Below are 14,131 nucleotides of genomic sequence, written 5' to 3'. Positions count from 1 at the left end.
TTTATATACATTCAAGTGTCTCGTGTTCAAATAATTGACAAAAATTCATTCTAATGGTCATTTTTTTGATATATTGTAGGTTTAGCTTAATAAGACGATGACTACATCATCAATTCATAAATTGGTCTTCTTAATGATGTTAAATAGTATGAAATTAAATGTTTAAACAAAGTTTTAGACATGTTGGATCCATTCGAAGTTATTATAAATCATCAATATTAATCAACTGTATATCATGCGAAACAAAAATGCATCTCATACACGAGCCCTTTATTTTTTTTTCTTTACAACTATAATATACATAAATGTGAATTCATTAATCAAGACTAACAACTAATTCAATTATCCACTATTTTATTATCCTAGGATATCACTTTATGGACATTTAACTAATATATATTTAAATCAATATTATAACTGAAAATAAATTCAAAATAATTAGTTTAAAAAAACTTTATATTCAAATTAGATAAAGAAAATACACATAAAACAAATTATCACGTGTAATTATCATGTTTATACATTCTTATCAACATTTATCAAGTAAAATCATGACCTAAATATATTGTAATGAATACAATATATATATTGTAATGAATACAATATATGTAACGCACAAGTTATGTTAAATACATTTATTGGTTTAACAGTTTAACAAATTAATGAGGTTAAGCTAATGAAGTATTATTATTATTATTATTATTATTATTATTATTGTTGTGTAAGAAAGGAAATTAAAGGAAGGTCACTTGAAGGGAGGGAGGGAGGGAGGAGGATAGCATGCATAAAGGGCATTATCGTCTAACCAATAAACACGAGGTGTTTTTTATTTACCGTTTACTTGAATTCTTCCAACTTCTGGAATTAAAAAGAAATGAAAAAAGAAAATAAATTAAAGGTAGAGTTCTGGCCAACCTATATAAACGGCCCCCTATATAAACGGCCATCAACTCACATGCAATTCTCGCCCACTTCTCTCATTTCTATTTCTCTCTCTGATCTCGCCGCCGTTAGGTTTCCGTTCTCATTACCTGTTTCAAAATCTGCATGGTGGAATCGGTGCATACCCATTAGATTTGCTTCCGCCTCTCTTTTTGAACCTCGAAATTCTCTTTCAATTTGTTGATTTCTTCTTCTGAGCGGTAATTGTGGGGATATCGGTGTTGATCAGGAGCGTGGGGTTTGTTTCTCCTTTGATTCAGATCTCCTTCTGCTTCTTTTGAGGGGGTAGCCGGGGCTCCGGCCTCGGCGGGTTGTAAAGCCCCCTACCTTTACAAACCTTGCCAAATTCGACCCTTACAATTCTTTGATTCTTTCATTTTAACCCCCTTACAAGCAGATCGGGGAAGAGATGCCGGCCCTAGCGTTTTGTGTTGACGCCGCCATGGCCGCTCTTTCTCCTCCTTCCGGCTATACCGCCTGGGATAGCTCTCTTCCCGCGCCGGAGCCATTCTCCGGCGTACCTCCATCGACAAACACCGTTCTGGATGATGTATCTGTATCATCCCTCACTCCTTGGACGTCATCCCACTCTAATGCTCTCTACAAGATTGACGCCTGGGGAGCGCCTTACTTCTCCGTCAACACATCCGGTAACGTCACCGTCCGTCCACACGGTTCCCGAACCATGGACCACCAGGAGATAGATCTCCTAAAGGTCGTGAAGAAGGCCTCCGACTCCAAATCCATAGGAGGCCTAGACCTCCCGCTCCCTCTCATCATCCGGTTTCCAGACGTCCTGAAGGACCGCCTTGAATGTCTCCAATCGGCGTTCAATTATGCCGTTAAATCACAAGGGTACAGCTCTCATTACCAAGGCGTTTATCCCGTGAAATGCAACCAGGACCGATTCGTCGTCGAGGACATTGTCAAATTTGGATCGTCGTTCAGGTTCGGGTTGGAAGCTGGATCCAAACCTGAGCTTCTCATGGCCATGAGCTGCCTCTGCAAAGGTAGCTCCGAATCCCTCCTGATTTGCAATGGTTTTAAAGACGCGGAATATATCTCGCTAGCTTTGATAGCTCGAAAGCTTTCATTAAACACCGTGATTGTTCTCGAACAAGAGGAAGAGCTGGATTCTGTGATTGATATAAGCATAAAGCTAGGCGTTCGTCCCGTCGTCGGGGTCCGTGCTAAGCTGCGGACTAAACATTCCGGCCATTTTGGATCGACTTCCGGCGAAAAGGGCAAATTTGGTCTCACAACGACGCAAATTCTCCGTGTTGTGAAAAAGCTTGAACAATGTGGCATGTTGGATTGCTTCCAATTGCTCCATTTCCACATCGGTTCTCAGATCCCATCGACATCCTTGCTTGCTGATGGTGTAGGTGAAGCCGCCCAGATTTACAGCGAATTAGTCCGCCTTGGTGCTTCCATGAAAGTTATCGACATAGGTGGTGGGCTTGGGATCGACTACGATGGTTCAAAATCCACTAATTCTGATGTCTCCGTTGCTTATACTTTAGAAGAATACGCAATGGCGGTTGTTCAGGCAGTAAAATTCGTTTGTGACCGGAATTCCGTGAAGCATCCTGTGATTTGCAGCGAAAGCGGCCGTGCCATCGTCTCCCACCATTCAATTCTGATATTCGAGGCAGTTTCGTCTAGCAACTATACAGTTCCAACCATGTCCTCTCACGACGTCCAGCATTTCATCGAGCAGCTCCCTGGGGACGCTCATTCCGACTACAATAATCTGTCCCAGTCTGCTGTGAGAGGCGAGTACGATGCTTGTTTGGCTTACTCCGATCAACTAAAGCAGACATGCGTCGAGAAATTCAAAGATGGATTAATGGACATCGAACAGTTAGCTGCTATTGATGGGTTCTGTGATTTGGTTGCGAAGGCAATTGGAGTATCCAATCCTGTAAGCACTTATCATGTCAATCTTTCTGTCTTCACTTCGATTCCTGATTTCTGGGGCATCGGACAACTCTTCCCTATCCTTCCAATCCACCGACTTACCGATTGCCCATCGAAAAAGGGGATTCTATCAGATCTAACTTGCGACAGTGATGGAAAGATTGATAAATTCATCGGAGGTGAATCCAGCTTACCCCTCCATGAATTAGAAGGAGAGAATGGAATGAAGTACTATCTGGGTATGTTCTTAGGAGGGGCATACCAGGAGGCTATGGGTGGTGTCCACAATCTATTCGGCGGCCCTAGTGTGATTCGTGTATCTCAAAGTGATGGTCCTTTCGGGTTTGCTGTTACTAGAGCTGTCCCAGGGACGTCTTGCAGTGATGTTCTTCGTTCAATGCATCATGAACCAGAGATGATGTTTGAAACCCTTAAACACAGAATCGAAGAGTATGTTCATGAAGAAGGTGATATGATTGCAGGTGGCATTGCTCAATCTTTCCACAACATGCCTTACCTAAGTGTCGGATCTTCTTGCTGTTTAACTGCTGCAAGTGGCAATAAGGGATACTATTACTGTTCTGATGAGGATTTCACCGCCGGAGGTGAGGTGGTTTCCGGTGAGGATGATGATCAGTGGTCATATGTGGGTGCGTGATGGTGATGGGTGGTGTTTGTCAGTGAGGTCGTTCTGTTTCTGTTTCTGTTTCTGTTTCTGCAAATTTTATTTGGTTTTCTTGTTTTTAGTTAATTAAAGTAGAGAGTTATCTTTAATTTGGGTCTGCTCTCTTTTTATCCGTTAACAAGATTTAAAAAGAGAGCTGGTGATCTTTCTGATAAATTTGTGAAGATAAAGAGTTGGGGGGTTTTTTATGTAGCCCGATTTGTTAATTCCCCTTCTCTTTCTTCACCTTGTAGTCTATTATTATTCTCTATGGTAATAATACAACAAGTTCTTCTTTGCTTATGTTTGTTTATTTATTTTTTTTTTTTAATTTAATAAACGGATTCTTATGAATTCTTCCTTGCAGAGCCATATTATATACATATACATACGTACACATGGTCAGGCTTTTTATGTTTGATGGAAGGTATGTTTTCTTGTCTATTATGATTATCAAGCATAAAGCATATGATATATTGTTGAAAGATTTGAATATATGTTGCGTCTGTTTTGACCTCTTATCTTAATTATGCAATTGGTACCAACCATGTGAGGAAAGAAGATTCGTGGAAAGTGACAATTGATTCCCGTTTCCTATATTTACACAAGTGGTTTTTAATTTTACTTGTATGTCGTGTAACCATCCATTTGGCTAAAGTTAATTTGTTGGAAAACCTTGTGATCTCTTTTGGTGGCTGCTTGTGAACCTATACCCATATACCCCACACACACACACATATTATATCATTATCTATACCAATTGCCGACTTAATTAGCGTGTTAAGGGTCAAGCTTTAGTCCTACCTTTAACAACAAAAAAGACCAAGGGTTGTTTCTTTTTCCCCAATTAATTAAAGTTTGTATGTATTATACAAGACTAAATGACAATTTTGCCTTTACATTCCAACAAAGTGAGAGGAGTTTGGAGGAAAAAAGAAAAAGGCCAAACAGGTACAGTGACTCGGTAGGTGATTATATCTGGATTAAGTAAAAAGAAACATCCATATTAAGTGCTTGGTGTATTAAGTAAAATAAAACCACCCTAAAACCCAAACGCATAGATTTAAATGGTGTTTTATTTAAGGTCATATGGTATACTTACCACTCCTACATCATATGAGCTTGGTATACCCACTATTATATATCATTTTTTTAAAAAGAATAATAGTAATAATAATAATGAAGGAAACAAAGAAGAAATGACGAAGAAGCGATGGTTTGCAATGCCAGAAATGGAGATGATGAAGGGGAAAAGTCAAGAAACAGTAAAATGAGGTGTTGTTTAAAATAGAGGATTATTATTATATGGATATTCGTATGATGTGTGTGTTTAAAATTTAGGATACGCGTTAGAAGATGCATCTAGTTGACAGGGGATCTTGGAATATACAGAAAAGGAAAAGGGATTTAGCATAAGGCATATAATGTGAGGTGAGCCACAAAATATGTGGTCCTAACATTAACATGATGAGAGTATTCTCTTTTGGTGTGGTGTGGTGGGCCAAAGTTAATATTTTGGGTTATAGAATAGTATTTTGTTATGGGGTTTGGTGACTCATGATGGGGTCTGCTAGGATATGTTCAACATTCGTGTTTGTTAAAAGCAGATGTGGCAACGGGGAAATGGGTGTGTGTTTGGCTGTTTGCTACACTACACAACAAATGGACTCAACTTGCAACTTCCATCTTGCATCCGGACCTTTCATGCCTCCAAGCATCAAATTCAAAATTAAATAGCTAGATTTGCTTTTTTAATCATCTTATTTCCTAATGATAAAAGGGTCCCACGCCCAACATGGGGCAAATTACCAGATTCTCACAACAACCAAATGCATCATGACCTACATGAGTACTCATGCTTATTGGTGATGAGAATTGAGAGGGGTCTTTGTCCTTGGCTCTTGGGATGTATTGTCGGATTGTACCCTACAACTTATCATTGCATGCATGGACATATTCTTTCTTTTGAAGCTTTCCTTTAGGCCTCTTGCCGGATTCTTCTGATTGTTATCATGGAGATAAGATGGAATATGTTGCTTTAGCCCTTGTAAATTTAACCTACTTTGGAGTCGATGCAATCCATACAAAAAAAACTGACAAACTTAAGCATGAAAATGTTACGTTTATATGTGGTTATTTAGTTGTAAGATTTACAAATTGGTGAAATAAAGCTAACCAACCATCTACTGTTTTTTTCTTTTTGTAAACAAGATCTATGGAATGGGACAAGAGAGGAAACTTGGAATGGAGGACAATAATGCTCATAATTGGGGAAGACAAGAAGACAAAGGGAGGGGAGTTTGTGTTGAAACTATGTTAAGCTATGTTACGTGTAACATTAATCCTAATCATTTTTTAAACTTCATAAGCAAATGAAACCAGGATTATATCATAAATCTTGTATTTGTATACCAACAAAAAATCAATATTCATGTTGCTTCTTCAATTGATAATATTACCAACTAGAGGCTGAATCATAAAATTTTCCAAACTAAACATTTATGTTCCATGCTATCTTTTTAATTCAAAATGTAAGTATAAGTTTGAGTGCTTATCTTCTGTACGATATGAAACAATTTTTCCTACTTTGCCAGTAAGGTGTACCAATTCGCAAGAAAGAAAAGATAAAACTGCTAGGTGTACTTGGTGTATTTTGTTTTTAATTACATACTCAATCAAATATGGATTATATGTTTATTCTTTCCACAATCATATCAATTTTGATTATTTTTCTCTAAATTAAATACAAATTGCCGATACAAAACTTCGAAAAAACAACAAACAAAAAAATCCAATAGAAAAACTACATTCCAACTTCATAAGAAAATTTATCAATTTATGAAAAAAAATCCACTTCATTGCATATAAGTGGTATAAGAATTAAAAAAATCACTGAGTCACTTAATATCGAGTCGAATAGAAATTATTTATTCATGTCATTCCTGTTAGCTATGTTATTTCTATATTTAGATTTTTGGATATTTCTGTAAGATATTTTTTTGAGATATAGATTTATAGAAGAAAAATTCTACCTTGTTGTTTCCATGCAAAGTAGCAAGAATTGTTCCATACTGCAGAAAAGATATGCACTCAAATCTATTTCGTTGCATATTTTCTATTTATATAAATAATGAAGATTGAAGCATTTACATGGAAAAGAAATAAAGTTGGTATTTTGAAAAATCAGTATCATCAACTTATTCATAATAATGATAACAGACAAGTATGAAAGTCGTCCATAAAAGTTCCCCCAAAAGAAAAAAAGAAATATTGCAAAAAGCCATGAAATGAAAGGAGAAAGTTTTCATCAACATTCATGCCCCAATCAAAACACATATTCATTAAAACAATTCATACCAATGTCTTATGTCTGTCTTTGATGACAAAAAGTCACACAAAACATTTGCTACTCAAACCACCTGCCAACAACAAAATACAATATTTTAACCAAAACAACAATAATAATAATAATAAGCCACTCGACTATTATTATAACAATCATAATTAATAAAATGATGAACTGGGTAATGAGAATTAACCTTGATTTATTGCTATGGAGCCATATTAGATTCAAATGTGATCCTCTCGACCATAATCATACACAATCTCAATCTACAATAACCACAAAAATGAACATAAGCATAAAGACACATACAAAACTACATGCAAAATCATAAAAGAAGCAGAAGATTATATTATTACCCCAGAAGGTGGTGTAGGGTTGCGAGTAAACTTGCTGCCACCAGGAGCCCATGGAACTGTAAAAAAAAATTGGGAATGGGATAAAAAGAAAAATGAGAAAAGAAGTGACATTTGCATATATATATAAATTTGGTTTTAATCCAGTCAAAATATAAAACTTAGATTTTACTGTAGCTTACCAATGTAAGGATCAGGGTGTCGCCACTTATTGTACTGTGCCTCACCATCTGCAATCATTCTATCAATTGTTTCAATATCTTCCTGCAAACACACACACACACAGTGCAAATCAGATGATTATCACAATTCTAATTTGAGCATTTGTAGCCACAACTCAAGCAGGAACATTTTAACCACAAACACATAAGCATAGGGGAATTTTGAACTGCGAATGCAATGGATCTTTGAACATACAACTAAGAGAATCCATTATTTTAGATTGCCTTCAAGAGGAAATTTGTGAAGCAAGGAACTAATTCTTTGTTCAATATACAACTCTAGATCACACAAAAATCATGTCCCTGGTGTTAATAATTATAGCCACAAATGGGATATTTCAGCACAATACAACATCCATACAGGTAAAGAACTAATGAGATACACTTCCAATGACCTATTGCAAGAGTGATTTAATACAGTTGCAAACTAACATTCATTCTTGCTCTAATACCAAAAAAAAGGAATGCATTTTCCAAGAATGAGCTGTTTTGTAAACATCTTGGATGTAAATGCAAAAGACTTGCTAGCTGAAGCAAACATTTTTGCTCTTTTTTTGGCATATTAGGGTTTTATGAGAGCTAGAGCAAAGAAACATCGTTGGCTAATTCGATAACTCAAATTCAAATAAAAAAGGGGAAATTTAAAGTATAACAAGAGGCAGGAGAAACGAACCACGTTCTTGTTCGCATCGAATCTCTCACGAAGTGCATCGGCCTGAAAAAATTCATAATCTGAATGATTAAACCAAATCAAAGACATACATGATGAAAATCGAAACGAATCTAAAAGTTGAAAACCCTAAGAGATTGAAGGGAAAATACATCGGGGTAAAAGAGATGGCGGTGAACGGCCCAATTGAGAGTGTCTTTCAGGGCACGTCTGTAGAGGATTCTGACTTTCTCCCTCTGCGCTGCCCTCCTCGCCAGATACGACGCTGCTCCGCTCATCACTGGTTCTCTCTCTCTCTCTCTCTCACACACACGATTTGCGTCTCCACTGTGAGTTTATACGACCGGAGGCGCAGACCAGATCACTGATACGTCGCCGTTTTACCTAACACATGGTCAAGGGCATTTAAGTCATCCAATAAATCATTATTTTTCAAAATTTACATCTAGACTATATTTTACAGACCAGTTGAAAAGCTAGTTGTTAGCTGAAAAACTAACTGATGGTTGAAAAGCTAACTGTTAAATAAAAAGCTAGCTGATAACTGAAAAAACTAACTGATAAAAAATAACGTTTGGTAAAACTAGCTGAAAAGCTAGCTGAAATATATAAAATTACATAAAAAGACATGTAAGAATATGTGTTTCTATAATTAATTAAAAGGTGTATTTGGAAAATTTTAAAAAAACTCCTAAAAAGCTAGTCTAAGTAGCTTTTCAAAAAGCTAGCTTATCAGCTACTTTTTGGCTTACCGAACACGACAACATAAAAAAGCTCGAAAAATAAGCTAGTTTATCAGCTAGCTGTGGCGCGCCAAACACAACCCTAATCCGATCCGTTTAATAATCGTTTTGTATCATGTCAATCAATTTATTTTCGGTTTATGGTTAGCCCTTGAAATGTGTTGTATCATATGAGGTTGAACACAAAACATGTTGAAATAGGAAGAACTAAGCAAAAAAATAAAAACCGGAAAAATTAGTAGCTTGGAAGTGGAATAACTAAATTAATAATAAGTTTAGAAGGTAAAATAATAGGAGTTGGGGAGGTAGAAAGGCATGATCATAAGGAGCAAAGTGGTCGAGAGGACTATATAATTTGGGAAATCATGAAAAACTGAAAATGAAAGTCGTTCCCACGTTACAAATGACTTAAACCAAAGTTTTTCTTTTACTTATGATATTGGTTTTGGTTCTTTCCATTTTACCTAAACAATTCAAAAAAAAAAAACTAGCATATAAATAAACATATCATTTTCGAGTTGAAATTCTCAACATCAACCTTACTCGTATAATTTTCAAGTCATACCCTGTCAACCCATAAACAAACGAGTTGAAATATCTTACCCAACCCCGTTATTTCGTATCAGATTAGTGTGTATGCGTCAGTTTTTGTCACCTTACTTGTGTTGCATCCATATTCCATTATATATGAGATGTGGAAATTACTTCGTTTTTGGCTTAGAAATTATCTTTAAGCAATGTGTCGATTAGAAATAACTTGGATAAAAGAGGGATCGGGTTTGATTTACTTGTCGAACATGAGACGGATGATCAATTTTTGCACAACTGACTCTTCTATTTCGTATTGAAATGCTTGGGCAGATCAAATGAAAGTCACTTCCATGCAAATAAGAAGTTTGGGTGTGATTATCTTGAACAACTACTTGTTTGCTTTAGCGTTTTCGTAACAATATGGTTTTTGGAGCGATTAAACATAGGCAAACATATCCTTTTCATAAGATCATTGCATAATCTTTCATTTGTATTACTAATAGAAGCTCCAAGCTTAAACTTGATTGGGTTATTTGGTTGTATAACCTTATTATGGGGTATCTTTGTATTGTATTGTAATGACTCTTTTTTCTAACATCTTGCTAGTTTAACATATTTTTGCGGTTCCAAAAAAAATCACAAGAATACATACATCAATGCTCAAACATCCCGGACATATTTCTTCGAATTGATTATTATAAATTAATGAAAAAACCAAATTATAAATTCATGATCAGCTTTTGCCCTCAATTTTGCCTTGAAGTTCACTAACCGTTTAATATAAAATAGATAAAACAGAAGTGACAAAGAATAAGAAGCACAAATATTTGCATATATATGAAACATTTGGTCTAAAACTAATAAACAAACAACACATTTTACTTCAAAGAAAGATCTGCAATGCTCTCCACAAGACTATCAAGTGACTCTATTTTCAAACTTTTCATTCTCGGCACTCTAGAAGTAGCATCATTCTCAGAGAGAGCCTCCTTCAACTCTTTAACAAGTTCATCTTCTTCAACCGGAATATCCAATTCCCAAACCTTAAAAATATCCTCCGATTCCGGTTCCATCACTAATTCTGACACCCGGAAACCCAAATCGGAATCGGAACCGGAATCAGAATCAGAATACTCAATCTTCATCATCTCATCGTTAAAATTCGGAAGAAAAGGATGATTTAATGGGGATAAAACATCACAACTTTCATCATCCCCAGAATCCCCGTTGGCATCTGTTACTTCCTCTGTTGGAGAAGGTGAATTCTCAGGGTCAATTATGTCATTTGAGTTGTCTAGTTCTAGTTCGTTTTCATAAGGGCTGAAGATCTCAGAATGATGATCAAGAATACTGAGTAAAGCTTCTTTTAGAGAATCAATATTAGTTTTTGATATTTCAGGTTCTTCAATCAGACAGGAGTTCACCCAGGCTAAATCTTCAGCAGAGAGTTCATCTTGATCCTGATTTTGTTTGGAGTAAACATCTTGTAGACCAAGGGCAGTTTCGTCATTATCCTCCATAATCACGACTCACAATGAACAACTAGCCTTATGAGGGATAATAGTATCGTTTCTGACATGATAATCAATGAAGCCAATCTTGTTAAATACCAATATTAGTACAACAGTACAAATATATCATATTACAAATCTGAACAGTGTTTGGCATGAAAGCGCTCCTTAAACATGACAGAATCTTCCAAATTTTCTATATTTGTAATTTTGTATCCTAAAATTTATAAAGCTAGTTACCTAAAATTATAACTGCATCAGACAATATAGCATCTGAATCTTAATTCTTATATGTTTCCATAATCTGAAAATAATTCTATCATGTCCATTTATATGAGTTGTTCTTAGCCTCTTAGGTGATTAAGCACTATAAAGACACTCAACTGTGTGGCTCATTAATCACTTGTTAGAACAATGATGCTGATTAACTAGATAAAGTAAATTAGAAAATGCAAACTAAGAATCATATCTGTTACATATACTTCAATAATATCAAGTTCATGTCCTAAATAGGTGAATGGCCACTGAACAATTTTACATATTTTAAGCAATGACATTGTCACTGTTCTTAGATTTATCATTTATACACCATCTATTCCAAACAAAAGAACAATCTATCTTCAATGAAGTTTTCGAACTTCAAAACCTAATGGTTTTCGTGTTTTGCTGCTTCAGACACTGTTATTCCTTGATAGAAATCCTTATAAACTGAGTCATGTTCTTCGTATATCTCAGACAAAATTATGATGGAATCTAATTTCAGAGCAAAAATAATCTCATCCAATCACACAACAGAAATAATAGCTTTAGATGTTTCATAAGTAGCTTTTGAAAATTCTCAATCGTGAATAGAAATCATACAATTATGAAGCACAGGCACGTACGTTAAACCCGAAGAGGGTAGAGAAAAAAGTTACCGTTTGGCGTCGGAGGAGAGAAGAACAGATCAATCACCAAGAAACTGAAAGCAGAGGTTGGAGAAGATGATTGAAATTGCGAAGTGAATCGTCAAAATGACTTGGAAAAGATTAGGGTTTTGGCTAAAATTCTGCAGTAAAATTAAGATTGGAAATCAAAAAAATATTGGATTCCGTTGCCGGGACTTGAACCCGGGTCTCTCGGGTGAGAGCCGAGTATCCTAACCAACTAGACTACAACGGATTTTGTTTACAAGTGAGCAAAAAACACTTAATAATATGTAGTTCCTGTTACATGAGTCACTTAGCATTTTTGAAGAACTAAAATTAACCAACCATATGATAAAAAATCAATAGGTCTTTTAAAAAAACCAAATGAACATGAACGAATAAACAACAATTTTTTTTTATTTATGTTTGTTCATTTAACAAATTATCTTGTTCGTGTTCGTTTGTTTGTGTTCGTGAACATGCTAACAAACATAAATGAACAAAATTAAACAGAATTGGTCATATGTGAACATAAACGAATATATAATATACAAATGTAATAGAAAACAATTGAATATATACGAACATAAATAAACTTAAAAATAACGTAATCGAACAACATAAATGAATGAACACGATCATTGTTTATATTTGTTCATCTAACTAAACGAACAATAATTTGTATTCATATTCTTTTATTTATTAAACAAACAAATATTAACTAATTTCCCGTCGAACGGTTTATGAACGATTCGTTGAACGTTCGATTTGTTTACAACCCTAGTAATTAACTAGGTGAATGTCCGCGCGTTACGAGAGATATAAAAAATATTTTATATTAAAAATAACTAAATCATTGTTATTAACAATTAAATAATAATTTCATAAAAAATTAAAAAATTATTTTTAGTATTGTTATTATGTTGAACTATATTATAAGAGATAAGGTTGGAACTTGAAGTTGTTTTGCATATACACAGTTATATGATTAAAATAGAAAAAAATTAATTTTTAAAAATAAATAAATCATTATTGTTATCTATTAAATAATAATTTCATATTAAATTAAAATGTTTATATTAAATATTATCATTATGCAGAAAATATGATAATAGAGACAACTTTTTATCTTAAATAGTAAAAAAAATGTTTTGTATCATAAATACTACCATAATTATGTAGAACATATGATAATAGTGACGTCTTTTATAAGGTTAAAACTTTAAATTGTATTACATACAGGGTTGTAAAACTTGGCTAACACAACCAAATACTCGGAATGTTACTTAAACTCGGCCTCCAATGGAAGCGAGTTTGCCTAACTCAGCCAGAAGACACTTGGATTCTTATTAAACTCGGTACAGATCCAAAAGATACGGTCCAAAATCATTTTCGAAAATCTGAAATTTAATTGGTCACTTGTCGACAAAGACAATCTCACCGAAGAATACACTCAACGTCCTACAAAGTTAGATGCAAGGAAGATCTCATGGCTTAGTCCCTTTGAAATACTTCACAAACTTTCCTATTTATAGAGGAGAATACATTCTCTTGTTTACTTTCACGATCAATGTGGGATGAAGACATTTTAATTAAACTCATTTCTTTATTTGCCAATAATTTTATTTTGTTAAATAAAATATTAAATAATAAAAATAAAACGTTATCCAGAAAATTTATTGTTCAATAGTTCCATTTTTCAGTAATTTCGTAAGTTGCTATAAAAAATTAAGTTTTTATTGAATAACTTTTTGTTAAATCCTAAAATTATAAATTCAGTTAGGTACTTAATATAGAAAGTTTGTTTATATGTATTTTCATGATTCAAAATGTCATTATAAAATGAATTCATTTATAAAATATAATCGAGTATATATTTCGTGCTTTTGAATCAAAGTGATTTTTCAAACAATTATAATTTTATGTTTAGGTAGATTTTTTTATATTTATATAACATTATGTAATTTATAATATTATTTTAAACAATTTGAATAATCATGGGAGTTTCAAATGTATGTGGTGAAAGGAAAATATTTCATTTATTGGTCCAAATTGATCAAACTCGGACCGATTCAGCTTAATATACCAAACTACATAACGTTTTTTCTATTGAAACCCGGTTTGTATATATTTTGTGTTTTTGAATCAAATTTATTTTTTAAACAATTATAATTTTATGTTTAGGTAACTTATTTATAATATTATTAGAAACAATTTGAAAAATCGTGGGAGTTTCAAATGTATGTGCTGAAAGGAAAATGTTTCCTTTATCGGTCCAAATTGATCAAACTCAGACCGATTCAACTCAATATATCAAACTAC

The 14,131-nt window shown here is 34.3% G+C and overlaps 3 protein-coding genes and 1 non-coding gene across 5 annotated transcripts; 1 reads left to right on the top strand and 3 right to left on the bottom strand.

The window, feature by feature from the left end:
• Positions 1 to 948: 948 nt before the first annotated feature.
• On the top strand, positions 949 to 5,972 carry ADC2 (arginine decarboxylase 2). 2 transcript variants are annotated; one of them, XR_013702511.1, is made up of 3 exons: positions 949 to 3,547; positions 3,894 to 3,953; positions 5,738 to 5,972. XR_013702511.1 is itself a non-coding variant. In XM_079030345.1 (2 exons), the coding sequence occupies exon 1, from the start codon at positions 1,352 to 1,354 to the stop codon at positions 3,518 to 3,520; it is 2,169 nt and encodes a 722-aa protein (XP_078886471.1). In that variant the 5' UTR covers positions 949 to 1,351; the 3' UTR covers positions 3,521 to 3,547; positions 3,894 to 4,210. The 2 variants fall into 2 exon arrangements, 1 of the variants encoding a protein (XP_078886471.1); XM_079030345.1 differs by lacking the exon at positions 5,738 to 5,972 and having other exon boundaries at positions 3,894 to 4,210.
• A 727-nt stretch (positions 5,973 to 6,699) lies between these two features.
• Positions 6,700 to 8,445, bottom strand: CIB22 (LYR family of Fe/S cluster biogenesis protein). The gene is made up of 6 exons (XM_079030346.1): positions 8,269 to 8,445; positions 8,120 to 8,161; positions 7,408 to 7,489; positions 7,229 to 7,284; positions 7,066 to 7,138; positions 6,700 to 6,945 (listed from the first exon to the last, which is right to left on the bottom strand). The coding sequence occupies exons 1-5, from the start codon at positions 8,392 to 8,394 to the stop codon at positions 7,097 to 7,099; spliced, it is 348 nt and encodes a 115-aa protein (XP_078886472.1). The 5' UTR covers positions 8,395 to 8,445; the 3' UTR covers positions 6,700 to 6,945; positions 7,066 to 7,096.
• A 1,746-nt stretch (positions 8,446 to 10,191) lies between these two features.
• Positions 10,192 to 11,958, bottom strand: LOC145092402 (uncharacterized). Its single transcript, XM_079030344.1, has 2 exons — positions 11,819 to 11,958; positions 10,192 to 10,962 (listed from the first exon to the last, which is right to left on the bottom strand). The coding sequence occupies exon 2, from the start codon at positions 10,908 to 10,910 to the stop codon at positions 10,269 to 10,271; it is 642 nt and encodes a 213-aa protein (XP_078886470.1). The 5' UTR covers positions 10,911 to 10,962; positions 11,819 to 11,958; the 3' UTR covers positions 10,192 to 10,268.
• Positions 11,959 to 11,989: 31 nt separating this feature from the next.
• On the bottom strand, positions 11,990 to 12,062 carry TRNAE-CUC (transfer RNA glutamic acid (anticodon CUC)). Its single transcript has one exon. It is a non-coding gene; the product is annotated as a tRNA-Glu (tRNA).
• Positions 12,063 to 14,131: the final 2,069 nt, after the last annotated feature.

This window comes from Lactuca serriola, chromosome 3, assembly GCF_051521515.1.
Source record: "Lactuca serriola cultivar US96UC23 chromosome 3, Lser_US96UC23_V15, whole genome shotgun sequence".
Classification (NCBI taxonomy): domain Eukaryota; kingdom Viridiplantae; phylum Streptophyta; class Magnoliopsida; order Asterales; family Asteraceae; genus Lactuca; species Lactuca serriola.
The sequence above is the reverse complement of the archived record's forward strand: the minus strand, read 5'-3'. Positions and strand labels throughout refer to the sequence as shown.